Source organism: Typha angustifolia, chromosome 4 (assembly GCF_048772165.1).
Source record: "Typha angustifolia cultivar Huaian chromosome 4, ASM4877216v1, whole genome shotgun sequence".
Taxonomy (NCBI): domain Eukaryota; kingdom Viridiplantae; phylum Streptophyta; class Magnoliopsida; order Poales; family Typhaceae; genus Typha; species Typha angustifolia.
Genome location: NC_133242.1, coordinates 78132 through 91662, shown reverse-complemented (window position 1 = coordinate 91662; position 13531 = coordinate 78132). Strand labels below are relative to the sequence as shown.

The 13531-nt window shown below is 37.6% G+C and overlaps 2 protein-coding genes across 2 annotated transcripts; both read left to right on the top strand.

Annotated features, from left to right (window-relative positions):
• The first annotated feature begins 15 nt into the window (after positions 1-15).
• LOC140758770 (oligopeptide transporter 3) lies at positions 16-5342 on the top strand. The gene is made up of 6 exons (XM_073095058.1): positions 16-671; positions 1891-1988; positions 2701-3270; positions 3633-3888; positions 3986-4168; positions 4262-5342. The coding sequence occupies exons 1-6, from the start codon at positions 168-170 to the stop codon at positions 4874-4876; spliced, it is 2226 nt and encodes a 741-aa protein (XP_072951159.1). The 5' UTR covers positions 16-167; the 3' UTR covers positions 4877-5342.
• Positions 5343-5928: 586 nt separating this feature from the next.
• On the top strand, positions 5929-13450 carry LOC140759576 (mitochondrial import inner membrane translocase subunit TIM50). Its single transcript, XM_073096174.1, has 10 exons — positions 5929-6451; positions 6924-7012; positions 7608-7644; positions 9548-9609; positions 9710-9823; positions 11039-11143; positions 11216-11314; positions 11666-11822; positions 11937-12039; positions 12902-13450. The coding sequence occupies exons 1-10, from the start codon at positions 6193-6195 to the stop codon at positions 12945-12947; spliced, it is 1071 nt and encodes a 356-aa protein (XP_072952275.1). The 5' UTR covers positions 5929-6192; the 3' UTR covers positions 12948-13450.
• The last annotated feature ends 81 nt before the right edge of the window (positions 13451-13531 follow it).

Here is a 13531-nt window from a genome sequence, read left to right as displayed (position 1 = left end):
GTCTATGTGTGTATGACTATGTCCTCTTTTCCACCATTATATATTTTGCCCACCTCTCACCCTTGCCGCTTCAGAACACTACTCCGTTACCGAGGTTATCACACTCGACGAGAGGAAGGAGCGGGGAGGGGAGGAAGGAGGCAGCTTTGGTCGAATCCATCTCGGAAATGGCCTCCAAGTCCAAGGGAGACCCAGACCCCAAGGCCCAAAGCCCCCCGCCGGACGACTCTGACCGGTGCCCGGTGGAGGAGGTCGCCCTGGTGGTGCCGGAGACCGACGACCCATCTCTTCCCGTGATGACATTTCGCGCGTGGTTCCTCGGATTCACCTCTTGCGTCCTCCTCATCTTCCTCAACACCTTCTTCACCTTCCGGACGCAGCCCCTCACCATCTCCGGGATCCTCATGCAGATCGCCGTGCTCCCCATCGGCCGCTTCATGGCCTCCACGCTACCAAACAAGGAGGTGAAAGTGTGGAAAAATTGGAGTTTTAATCTTAATCCGGGTCCGTTCAACATAAAGGAGCACGTTATCATCACCGTATTCGCCAATTGCGGGGTTTCTTATGGCGGCGGTGATGCCTACTCCATCGGCGCCATCACCGTGATGAAAGCATATTACAAGCAGACCTTGAGCTTCCTTTGCGGACTACTCATTGTGCTCACCACCCAGGTAAAAATAAAAATAAAGTCCTCTTCTTTTCTTGCTCCTGTTCTTATATATATATATATATATATATATATATATATATATATATATATATATATTATTTTTTTTCAATTGTGTTCTTTCATATAGTAGCTAGGTAGATAGCCAATGGATTTTTCATGGCTTCTTTTTCCTAACTGGACAGTAGTTCTCTATTGTCAAGTTGGAATTTTTGGCCAATTCCAGGGAAGTTTATGGCACCCGATTTTCTCCTTAATTGTGGACTAAGAGTCTCTTATGATTGAGGTGTATTAGGTGGTGGATAACGAACGAAGCTTATATTTTTTTCATTACTTTTCTCTATGGTGTGGTCCCATTTAATTTGTTTAATTATACCTACCTCTGTGATTAGTCTTCTGACCAAGGTATATACGACTGTTGTTTAAGGTTTTACATAAATAAGCAAAGGACCTAAGCTCCCCCCACCCCCCTCGCCCTAAGATTGGCGTATTCCAACATTTCTTTTTTTTTTTTATTTTAATAAAAAAATATTGAGAATCTAGAATTGGATTTGTTATGCGTCCTATATTTCCTTGGTTTTGATGCTTACGAACATAAAAGAACTGAAGATGCTATAGGATAGAAGGCAGGAGACATCACGCATGGGTCTCAATCACTTTATTTATCTGTCACATGTCTTAAAAATGGTCCCTGTCTCTACTAGCGGTTACTTTCAACTTGCGCTGCGAATCTCTTTTCTCTCTTCTATCCTAATTTCTTTCTCATCCCTTTCAGTCTTATAATAAGAAATGGATGTCTTGTTCTCTTCTCTTCAACTTTTGTTATTGTTCTCTAGACTAAGGAATATCATATCGTTAAAAGCTAAATTCAGGCTAAACTAGTATCATTTTTGTAAAAAATGTTTCATGTAGCAAAAGCAGTACATGGAGTATACATATCTTCATGATTAGTGGTTTAATTATTTTTTCCCTTAAAATTTATTTCATAGACTATAATGAGCAATTTGGGAAGCTTAATCTGGATGGCAGAAAAAGAAAAAGAAAAATTAAAAAAAAAAGGAAGAAAGAAGAAAAAGTTTAATCTGCTCAGACCAAGAGATGCAAAATATTCGTGCAGAAATATAAATATATATATATATATATATATATATATATATTCCTGTCCTACTACACTATCTTGTTGTTTGTTGCATATTGTTTATGGTCGATCTTTTGCTTTGCAGATACTGGGTTATGGATGGGCTGGGATGTTGAGGAGGTATTTGGTAGAGCCTGCAGAAATGTGGTGGCCTTCTAACCTTGCTCAGGTTTCTCTTTTCAGGTATGTTAAATCATTTCTGTTTGCAGTTTGTCATCATTTTTATCTTTGAGCAGCCCAAAATGGGGGCGTTAAGCCGTTCAATTAAGTTACAGGGATGCAGCGACAAGTTGTTCATTTCTTTGATTTTGCTCGTTTTTTTGGTTCTGACAGTTTTATCACTGTCTGCAGCAAGCATATCAAGAGAAGTAAGAGAATCCATCCACCTATGATATTCTAGTGACTAAAAGATATCTAACTTTGGCATGCAGAGTTGCAGATGTATAATTTTTAATACTAAAAAAGAGGGCATAGCAATTAACAATCAGGCAAAGAAGCTTTCTGTGTTCTTTTTGGCATTTTCAGTAGGATTCCGTACAACCATATCACTCAGTTCCTTCTCATTTAAGTTTTTCAAGCTGAATACAAAGCATGGTTCTTTTGCTTTTGCGTCCTACTTTTTTATTTTTATTTTTAATGATTGGACAATTTTGGTGAGAACTAAATTGCTTATGGTCAGGGGTAAAAGAAGAGCCAAGTATACTCTTTCTTAATTTTCTTGGTTGTCATTAAATGTTTCATAGCTTGATTTCACTTTTCAGTAAGAAGGAATATGATATAGCATATATGCTGCTGTATTTTAGATCAAAAACTGAAGACCGCTGAAGAAAATTCGAATATGATGCTGTCCTTTTTTATCTTAAAGATGCTCTTTAATTTTCAATTAATTCTGCAGGGCATTACATGAGAAGGACTTGGGATCTAAAGGGCTTACGAGGATGCAATTCTTTCTTGTATTCCTCGCTGTTAGCTTCGCCTATTATGCATTACCTGGCTATCTGCTCCCTATCTTGACATTCTTCTCATGGGTCTGTTGGGTATGGCCTCGTAGCATCACTGCCCAACAGATTGGATCAGGCTATCATGGTCTTGGAGTCGGAGCTTTCACACTTGATTGGGCTGGGATCTCTGCTTATCATGGCAGCCCTCTTGTTGCCCCGTGGTTCTCCATTGTGAACGTCGCAGTTGGTTTCATCATGTTCATCTATATTATTGTTCCCATCTGTTATTGGAAGTACAACACTTTTGATGCCCAGAAGTTCCCTATATTTTCAAATCAACTCTTTACAACTACGGGCCAGAAATATGACACCACCAAGATATTGACACCCGATTTTGATTTAAATGTGGCTGCATATGATAGCTATGGAAAGCTCTATCTCAGTCCACTTTTTGCACTCTCAATCGGATCTGGATTTGCGAGATTTACAGCGACCCTCACTCATGTTCTGCTCTTTAATGGCAGGTAGAGATCTCTATTGCACTAAAAAGTAAGTCTCTGCGTAAGGTTTAACATGAAAGTTGACCATGATAATGGAACATTATGTGCTTGCAACTACTATATGGAGAAGCTCCTCTGAGCTCTCGTTGTGTCAGAACATCATGTAAGGTGGCACATTACATACTATAGGAATCTATAGTTCTATACAGGTTTCTTACTTCTTGGACCCTTAACACTAGTTTTTTTTTGTTTTTTTTTTAATTTAATTTAAATTATTGCTTGGTTCTGCAACAATTGGGTTATAGCTGGATTTTCATCTGGACATGTAACTTTTACTGCTATCTTTCTGAGAAATAATTTGTTTTTTTAATACTTTGTTCTTGTAGTGATATTTGGAAGCAGAGCAAGTCAGCAATGAACTCCGTGAAATTAGACATCCATGCCAAACTGATGAAGAAGTACAAACAAGTTCCTCAGTGGTGGTTCCTTATTCTGCTTGTGGGAAGCATAGTTCTGTCACTAATGATGTCATTTATCTGGAAAGAGGAAGTGCAACTGCCTTGGTGGGGTATGATATTTGCTTTTGGATTGGCGTGGATTGTTACTCTTCCCATCGGAGTCATTCAAGCAACAACGAATCAGGCAAATAAATTTTCTTTGCTTTTCCTTTTATTTCAAAACATGTGTTAAAACTGACAATTAGTTTTTGTGTGTGTGTTTGTGTCCATGAATCTTGCAGCAACCTGGGTATGATATCATCGCACAGTTCATGATTGGTTATGTTCTTCCGGGGAAACCTATCGCTAATCTGCTCTTCAAGATATATGGGCGGATCAGCACCATTCATGCACTTTCTTTTCTTGCTGACCTGAAGCTTGGCCATTATATGAAAATCCCACCTAGATGCATGTACGTTGCTCAGGTATTATAATTGGCACAGAAACTCGTTAAAAAAAAGAAGAAGAAAAAGTGTATGATCCATCTATATTGATGCCTAATATGCTTGCCTTGGCAGCTTGTGGGAACTTTGGTTGCTGGGATCGTGAACCTTGCAGTGGCATGGTGGATGCTGGATAGCATCGAGAACATCTGTGATGTGGAAGCTTTGCACCCTGACAGTCCGTGGACTTGCCCAAAATATCGAGTGACTTTCGATGCCTCGGTGATTTGGGGCCTCATAGGACCGGGACGTCTCTTTGGGCACGGTGGATTATATCGGAATTTGGTGTGGTTGTTTCTCATCGGTGCAGTTCTGCCAGTTCCCATTTGGGTGCTGAGTAAGATGTTCCCTGAGAAGAAGTGGATCCCTCTGATCAACATACCGGTCATATCTTATGGTTTCGCCGGGATGCCCCCTGCAACTCCAACTAACATAGCTAGCTGGCTCATCACTGGTACAATTTTCAACTACTTTGTCTTCAGATATCGAAAAGCCTGGTGGCAGAAGTACAACTATGTGCTATCGGCGGCGCTAGATGCTGGTACAGCATTCATGGGTGTTCTTTTGTTCTTTGCTCTTCAAAATGAGAATCGAAATCTGAAATGGTGGGGCACAGAGATCGATCACTGTCCTTTAGCATCTTGCCCCACCGCGCCAGGGATATCAGTTAAAGGCTGTCCACTATTCTAATATCTATTATATATTTATCTTCACTAATTATGTACGACATCTATACTTCTATGTAGGAGACAAAGCTCATTCACATGAACATATATATATATATATGCTTCTTCTTCTTCTACTATTTCTGCACATCATGAAAAGTTGAGAGACAGACAGAGAGAGTTGCCAGCAGTAAGTACATACTGGTTAATTGTATTTAGGCTTTTCATATTTGGCGAGTTAGTTGTTGCGTGGCGCCATCCAGATCTCCTACTTGTCAAACAACTGAAAGAGATGATGAGATCATGAAGAGCAGATTGATCACTAAAAAGTCTCTGCTGGGCTTGGAACATAGCTAGTTTCATGTAGCACTTAAATTCGCCGAGTACATTTCTACGGCACTTAGATTGCACATGTCTTATTGGCACTTGCAACAACCCTTGATCGGCTACTTCACCTTTCTATAATTATATCTATCTTGTATCTTCTATTCCATGTTTTCTATTCGATCTATTACGTGGTTCCATGCGATTGAATCTAGTAATCAAAAGTCAACCTTGTAATACATGGCTATGCACTTCATAATTAATACACATATCCTGCAGCCAGCCTATGGGCTAAAGCTCTTTGATACCAAAGAAAGTCTAAAAAAAAGGAAACGAGAATTTGGAAGTTGTATAATTGAATACAAATTAAGTCCGCTTATTTGTTTTATTAGTTTATTAATTAGCATCAGGGTTTTCCTACAGGAGAGGAGGAGAGCCCTTTTCCATTCAGCAGTAGAATTAAAATTAAGGAATCTACTATAATCTCTACATACAATCTTTTTAAGAGAAAATCATTCTTGCTCCACCATTATATAAGCAGATATATATTTTGGGTCACCTTTTTTTAAAGAGGCTTAGATGCTTTAGAGTAGCAGTAAGACGAAAGAGAGCAAATTTCTCAATCCCTTTATTCTGTTAGTAAGACTCTTACGAGAGAACAAAGGACTAGGAGCGAGAGAGAGAGAAGAGAGAGAGAGAAACAAACCCTATTTGGAGGGTTAGTTTGATATTACAAACCCAACGACCGGTCCCAAATCACTTAACACTACTAATTAGAGCGTGGGAAACTCGAGAAGCTGGTCGCCCTCACTTCTACTTTGTCAGCCAAGACGAGTCTTTCTTTCCTTTCCTTTCTTCGCCCCCCGCTCTCTCTTCTCTCCTCTCCTCTCCTCTCCAAATTTAGCCGCCCTTAAACCCGTCCTAAACCCTTCTCCTCTTTCTCCCTCTCTATCTCTCCTCAATCTCTACTTCAGAACCTACCGAAGGCAAAGGAGAAGTATAAGAAGAATCCTCGCCATGTCTCGGATCGCTCGATCTCGCGTTATTCTTCCCTTCCTCTCCAACAGAAGCCACCGTCTCTCGAGCTCTTCTCCTGCCGTGTCCGCCGATGTGTCCGCTGCAGCCGCTGCCGCCACGAAGGAGCCCTTAGTTGACGAGCAGTTGCCTCCACCGCCTCCTCCTCCTACCGGAGCTCGCAAATCACGGGGTCTTCTAAAGTTTGGAGTCTTCGCCGCTATCGCAGGCGCCATTGGAGCCACCGGCTACGTCACCTACGGTTGTTGTCTCATTCCTTCCGTGTTCTTTCTCATCTTTGACCTAATTTTGTTTTCCTGTGATCTTTCCTCGTCTTTTAGTTTTCTTCTCCTATGTTTGAGGTGGGTTTTGGGTATCAAAGATCTCGGCAACAAGAATGATGAACATCTTGATATTGTGGTATTCTGTGTCTTCTCTTATCAATCAGTATTTCTTGTCAACTGCTTGTGTTCGGAGGATTATTTTGAGGGCTTCTTTTTTGCATGATTTTTTTCAGTGATCCGAGTCTTATGATGATTGGTCGGCATCTCACATCTGTTAAACAATATATATCATCTCTTGCATTCCTTACCATCGCGTTCCAAGAGAAAAAAAGAAAAGGAAAAAAAGAGAGACTACACTAAGAGCGTTTGATGTGCAAATGGGAAATTCTGTTGTCTATCTACATGCTCATTCTTATAAATATTTTCTGCTTTGCTTTTCTATGAGCACAGCATACTCTCTAGATGAATTGGATCAGAAGACAAGCACTTTTCGGAAGAATTCCAAATATGCAGTAGGGGAAGATGCATCTGGTTTTGAAGTAAGTATGCTTCCTGCAAGATATAATCTATATTTTGGACACATAAAGATTGCAAGATTAATCAGCTGAGAGAAGTTGTCATTTTCTTTATTTGAGGATAATAAGATATGTTCATTTTGTCACCTTTTCTCTTTGAGTGAATGCCATGATACAAATGTCTAGAATTTAAATCATTATGCAATGTCCCCAATGGTTTTAGTTAAGAGTAAGGTGACCTTAGAGGCTTTTTGTGCAGGATGATGATAAATGCTCCATTGAATTCCTGATCAATCCACATTGACTGCAGGATGCATTTAATTTAAAGATATGACCAAACAATGATGCTTAACATTCATTAGGAAGTCCTCTTACTACGATATCTACTATGACCGGTCTATATTTAGCCTCGCTACTTGTGTCCTGTGGGCTTAATTTTCTAGCTTTAGATGGTGGCTCATTTTTGCTAGTTCACTTGTCAAACAAGACAAAATTCATCCAGTCATGAGCTACTTAAAAACAACTTGATCTTTAGCAGCTCAGCTTGTCCCTGGTACTTCATTGTGCTCACACTCTGATTGATTTGGAACAGTAATCCAATTATATCTTTCTAATGCAGAAATTTCGGGCCATGCTTTATTCAGCAGCTATGAAAGGTAAGGCTTTGAAACATAACCTTATTCTGTTCCTATCAACTTGTTTGAACCATCTATTAGTTGCAGTAAGTTGTATTTTTATTTTGAGTTTATTTAATGTCTTATTATTTTTACTTTCTTTACTTCTATTCACATTTAAATTGTTTGTTTGTATTTCTTTCTTTACCCTTCTGAGCTGCATATGAATTGATATCAGATGGTATCTCTGTTTCAAGTTTATTCTTGTTCTTGTGTAGTTCTTAGTTCTTACTTCTTACACTTAAGTAGTTCTCAATCTGCCAATCAGAAGATTTAGGCAGAGCATGTTAAACAATCAACCATTTACTTAGCTTAGTGGGCTTTCTTCCTCAAGAGCTAGATATGTTGCAGAAGGCCAGGAAGAAAACATGTGCTTAAACTGAACTTTTAGGCTTTAGCTATGGGGATATGGTCCCATGGATAATACTTCTCTATGAGAGTAGGTTCTAGATCTCCATAAAGGAGGAGAGTATTGCTAGGTTGGTCAATTGGCAACATAAACATTTAGTTAAGAATATTATGAAAATGTATTCAGGTACTTTCATTTCATCACCGATATGCTATGTGTTGCTCTATAGTGTTTAGATGCAATGTCACATAAAGGTCGGTAGTCTAGGGTATTTTCACCATCTTGAACATGAATGAGTAAAAGAAGTTAACCATGTGAAAATAGGAATATGGTAATACATTCAGAAAAACTATGCAGTCAGTAAGTTTGATAATTAGGACAAGAATCTACTTATTTGTTAGCAGGAAACAAAATGGTAAGAATTTATTTTTTGAAGTTGAAAATTTGGATGTAAAATATTTAGTACATTAAGACAAAATATAAAAATGTGGTTGATATAATTGTAGGTAAGAATTTAAGGAAATATGGTTTAAAGTAAACATATTAAAGAAATAGTAATATAAATTATGCTTGTATTATTGAAGAGATACATAACGAATTAAAATGTTACCTTACCTATGATGAAACAGTTGAATTATATTTACAAAATAATAGATTTGGGTGATTATATAACATATGGAGTGTGGCATTAAACCTCAAATATCCTCTTCTGCTGAAGCAGCCAAATCTACATGTTCAAGACAGATTCTCTATTCAAGTCTCTTTTGTTTGGAAATTGACTGCAATATGCTCTTGATTTGCTGTTAGTAACAGTGTAGAGGTTATCCATACTTCCATCAACGAAACCAACCCATATGGATGGGTTTACACTTGATAGGATGAAGAGTTGTGCAACGACTACATGAGAATTCGAAAAGCCTGATAAATTGGAGGTACTAGGACACAGTTTAATCCATGCTACTATTAACTTTAGAGAGTTGACACAGTTCATTCCATGTTACTATTAACTTTAGAGAGTTGACACAGTTCAATCCATGTTACTATTAACAGGAGAGAGTAGAACTGTCATTTCAAGATTTGATTATCTACGGAGGCTAAAGCTTTGTTTTAATTAAAATATTGAGCATGATAACCTGGTACCATTTGGATGTGTTTCTGTTCTTTTGAATTTAGAAAGTTGACACAGTTCAATCCATGTCACTATTAACAGGAGAGAGTAGAACTGTCATTTCAAGATTTGATTATCTACGGGGCTAAAGCTTTGTTTTAATTAAAATATTGAGCATGATAAGCTGGTACTATTTGGATGTGTTTCTGTTCTTTCAAAAAAGGGTGGTTTGTGATTCTAGTCCCTGACAATAGTTGTTTTATCTTGTAATCTCTTTGCGCTATGTCTTTTGAATTCTTGTATAGTTTGTGAGTTTAGTTAAAATGACTTTGTTGAACTTTGATGTAATGGAGTTTGCAACTTATTTTGCTGTAACCTCTGGCTTTCTTTTTTTGTGGGATTGAGCATCCTTCTTGTTGATATTGCAGTCCCTGTTAAGACCATTGAGCTATATTTGGATATTCGGAGCAATCTTGAAGAACAAGTGCGGGTATGTAAATACAGTTAGCTTTCTTTGGGAATTGTTATATGTAGAAATTCTGTAGTTGGTTTTGTTAATTGCAGTCCTTTTTCTGCTTTATTTTGGTTAGGGCTTTACTGAACCATCATCAGACAAGCTTCTTCCTGACCTACATCCTCAAGAACAACATGTCTTCACTCTTGTTCTAGACCTCAATGAAACTCTTGTGTACTCTGACTGGCAGGTATTCTTTTTCTTTTTCTGTGATTCATAATTTTTCATTTCTGTTCTGCTGGATGTGTTTTAAAAATAATTGGCTGAAGGCTAGGAATGAGTTCAAATGTCTATTTATTATGAAAATTTTCATTGTTATAATCTTTTCAGATGAGTTCTTTCCACTCATTGCACAGTTAAATAAAGTTGTTTAAAGATGTTATTCTCATTACTTATATGTTTGGAGCATAAAGTTGTTTAAATACAGTTACTATATTCCCATCACTTAAAATGCACACCATCATCGATAAGGTTGGACTGCTCAATTCTTAATTTACATATGCAACTGCTCAAATCTTAATCTACATATGCAAATTCAAAATGGAAATATCATATTAACAGTCGGTGCTCTCTGCTGCTTCTTTTCTTGCTATTCTCATCTTGATTATTTGTTGGTAGAGCACATCAATATGCCGTTGTTGCTATTTGCCATTGATCTTCAACTAGTCTAATTGTAAGACCTGAGTTACGTGCATTCCTTTAACAGTATCACTGTTACATGCAGTATAACTGAGATATGCATCAACTGTTACTGATATATAATTGTATCAAAGTATAATGGCATAGATTAAACGGTCAGTTTTGGCATTATTGAGTCTGAATTTGTTACATGAACACAAATAGCAACTTTAGAAAGAAATTAGATGAGGATACGGGGAGGGAAGAGCATAAAAAGGGACCTAGAAAAAACTCAGAAGTGCAGCTATATATAGAGGAGAGAATGCAACTTGAAGAATCTATTTAGTTAATGAATGAACCTATATTCTACTTTCATGTGCTTGTTGTGGGACCATGAATTCCCTGATTCCCTCCTGAGGGAAGTCGTGGGACTTAAAGAAAGTCCAGATCGTTTCTTCTATTTATCATTTTTCCTTCCTATTCTACCTCTCTTTGATCTTCTCATACTCATATTTTTCTACATTGATATTTGATAGAGTTTGAGATCTTTTGGAAGCTCCCAAAAAGTGATATCACACATTCAATCAGGATTTGACTAGCAGCTGCATTTAGTTACTTTGCTTTATTAGATTCATTCTTCTTACTTGCTTTCTAATTGTCGTGTAGTCATCTTACTTATGAAGTGACTGTCAATATGCTACATGGTTTCAGTTTGTTATCACTTCGATATTTTTCTCTTGTGATTATTCTATCTTTTAGTATGTAACAAATGATAATCTATTTTAAGCGTGAGAGAGGCTGGCGGACCTTTAAAAGGCCTGGAGTTGATGCTTTCCTGGAACATCTTGCAAAGTTTTACGAAATTGTCGTGTATTCTGATCAGCTAAATATGGTATTTCATCACCTTACTCTCCTTAACTGATGAATCATTTTTATCCAGTTTAACATCTATATTTGTCTTTAGTATGTTGATCCTGTTATCGAGAGGTTGGATCAGAAGGGTTGCATTCGCTATAGGCTGTCAAGAGCTGCAACAAAATATGAGAATGGCAAACATTATCGGGTATGCTAGAGTTTTCAGCCCTTCTTTTCTCCTCATTGTTGTTGAAGAACTTGTATTCCATGTCAGACAACGGAAGTTATAGTATTGCATGGCATGCATATCACCTCTAAAGGATTTGTGCAAAAGCAATTGCATTGAGCTAAAGTCTCAGGTTTAGCTTCTCAATATGTAATGCATCTTTTTCTTAGGTGACACCCACCAGTTAACTTGTCGAACTATGGGGTCCATTCTGCCTGTTATTGTTCTGTGATAGGAACCACTTTGACTTTCTAAGAACGAGCAAGTCTATTTTCATCATTTATTGCCTACATTGCACAAAGTCTGTTTTTTGTAAGTAATTATTGCTTGCAGGACCTATCGAAGCTGAACAGGGACCCTTCAAGAATTCTATATGTCAGTGGTCATGCTATGGAGACGAGTCTTCAACCTGAAAACTGTGTGCCAGTTAAGCCTTGGAAGCTTGAAAATGAAGATACTGCTCTACTAGATCTTATTCCATTTCTTGAATGTAAGTAATTCAGAGACAACTTAGCTATATATAATGGTTCTTGTTTGCACTTTAGAGAATTTAGTCCACCTAAAATAGTTGATTTTATATTTTATCCCCAACAAATTGCTGCAGATGTCGCTCTCCATAGACCTGCCGATATAAGGCCTGTGCTTGCATCCTATCAAGGCCGCGATATAGCCACCGAATTTATTGAGCGTTCAAAAGAACATCAGAGGTAGCACCTGCTTTTATTCATATGCTTCTTTAGTATAAGCGTTCAAAAGAACATCAGAGTTAATATAATAAGTTAGTGCTTATTTAGACTTGTATAATTAATTCAAGAGCCAAATGGAACTTTATACCACAATCAACTAATAAAGAATAAATTATTGAAACTGTATATTACGATAATCTAAGAGAGACTAAAGGTTCTCAAAAGCTGTAACAATATTTAAGTACAGGTTACCAACGGTAGCAACTGTATAGATGCATGTTTTTGATAATATGCATAGGAGTATTTAGCAGGACTCTCCTGTAACAACAATATCAAATGGCTTATGTTTAGTCAGGGTGATTGATGACTTGTTTAGACTGTTACAAGAGCAATGATACAGTGCTTGATTAATAGAGCAGATATAGTTCATTTGTTACTTGACAACAATGCATCCAACTGGATGCTCATGATGTAGTTTTTCGATCCCCAGCGTTCTGTTTTTCTAGAAGGGCAGTTTCTCATATTATATGGCCTTAGTAGCTCAAGCATTCTGACAATGTTAATTTAATTGTTACAGTGGAGTTGAGAAAAATGGATAACACACTATTGTCACCTAAACTACAGTGAAAGATTACTTAATACCTCGTAAGCTATTTTTGACTACAAAATCCCCATTAACTGTGGACTAAAATGAGACTTCTTTCTGAGAAGAAGTTTGGTTTGGAACTCTGATTCAAACAAGAGTATGCCATACTAATATGGCTTTGATGATACAGCCTATTGTGTCTCCTTTTTTTTTTTTTTTGGTCGATATTTTTGCTGCTGGTTGTTTTAAATTATTATTTATTGTCATTTTGCTGCTCATTTACTTGTGGCTTCACAGGCGGATGCAAGAACAAAAGCAACATTCCCGGTTTTGGAAGCGATGATCGGTGCATCGACTGATCATAATATCCTGTCTGAAGTTATGGAGAACTTCCTGATGTTCAACTCTGCAACATTTTTAGTTAGCCCATCAACATCTGTGAAAGGGTCAGGCTCCATATGGTTTCTAATCCCGTAATTAGTCATTCCTTCAATTTTGGCAGAGCACATTTTCTATTTACAAGGTTACTATTCAATGATTTTGTTATACCTCAGTTGTTTCTTTAGCTGTGGCAACAAGGTAATACGAGAAATTGATGCCATTCTATTTGAACTTTGTTTTGATGGCACTGTGGGCATTGCCACCTGACTAATTTGATGAGATAACTCCATCTTGAATGATGGTTGGCCCCTTCTATTTTTCTTTATTTCCTTCTCTCTTTTTGAATTTTATTTTTGTGGCTCATTGATAGCTTTTGCTTTTGAATTTTGATCATGTGGCAGTGCTACTGCTACCTGGACTGATGGTACAAAGTTTTACTTTGATATATATGTTATTATATAGTCATGAGGATTTTTTTTTCCCTGGTGTGATGAATCTATGCTCGTGGTTCCGGATGTGATGTGATACGCTTTCTACTTCCTGCTC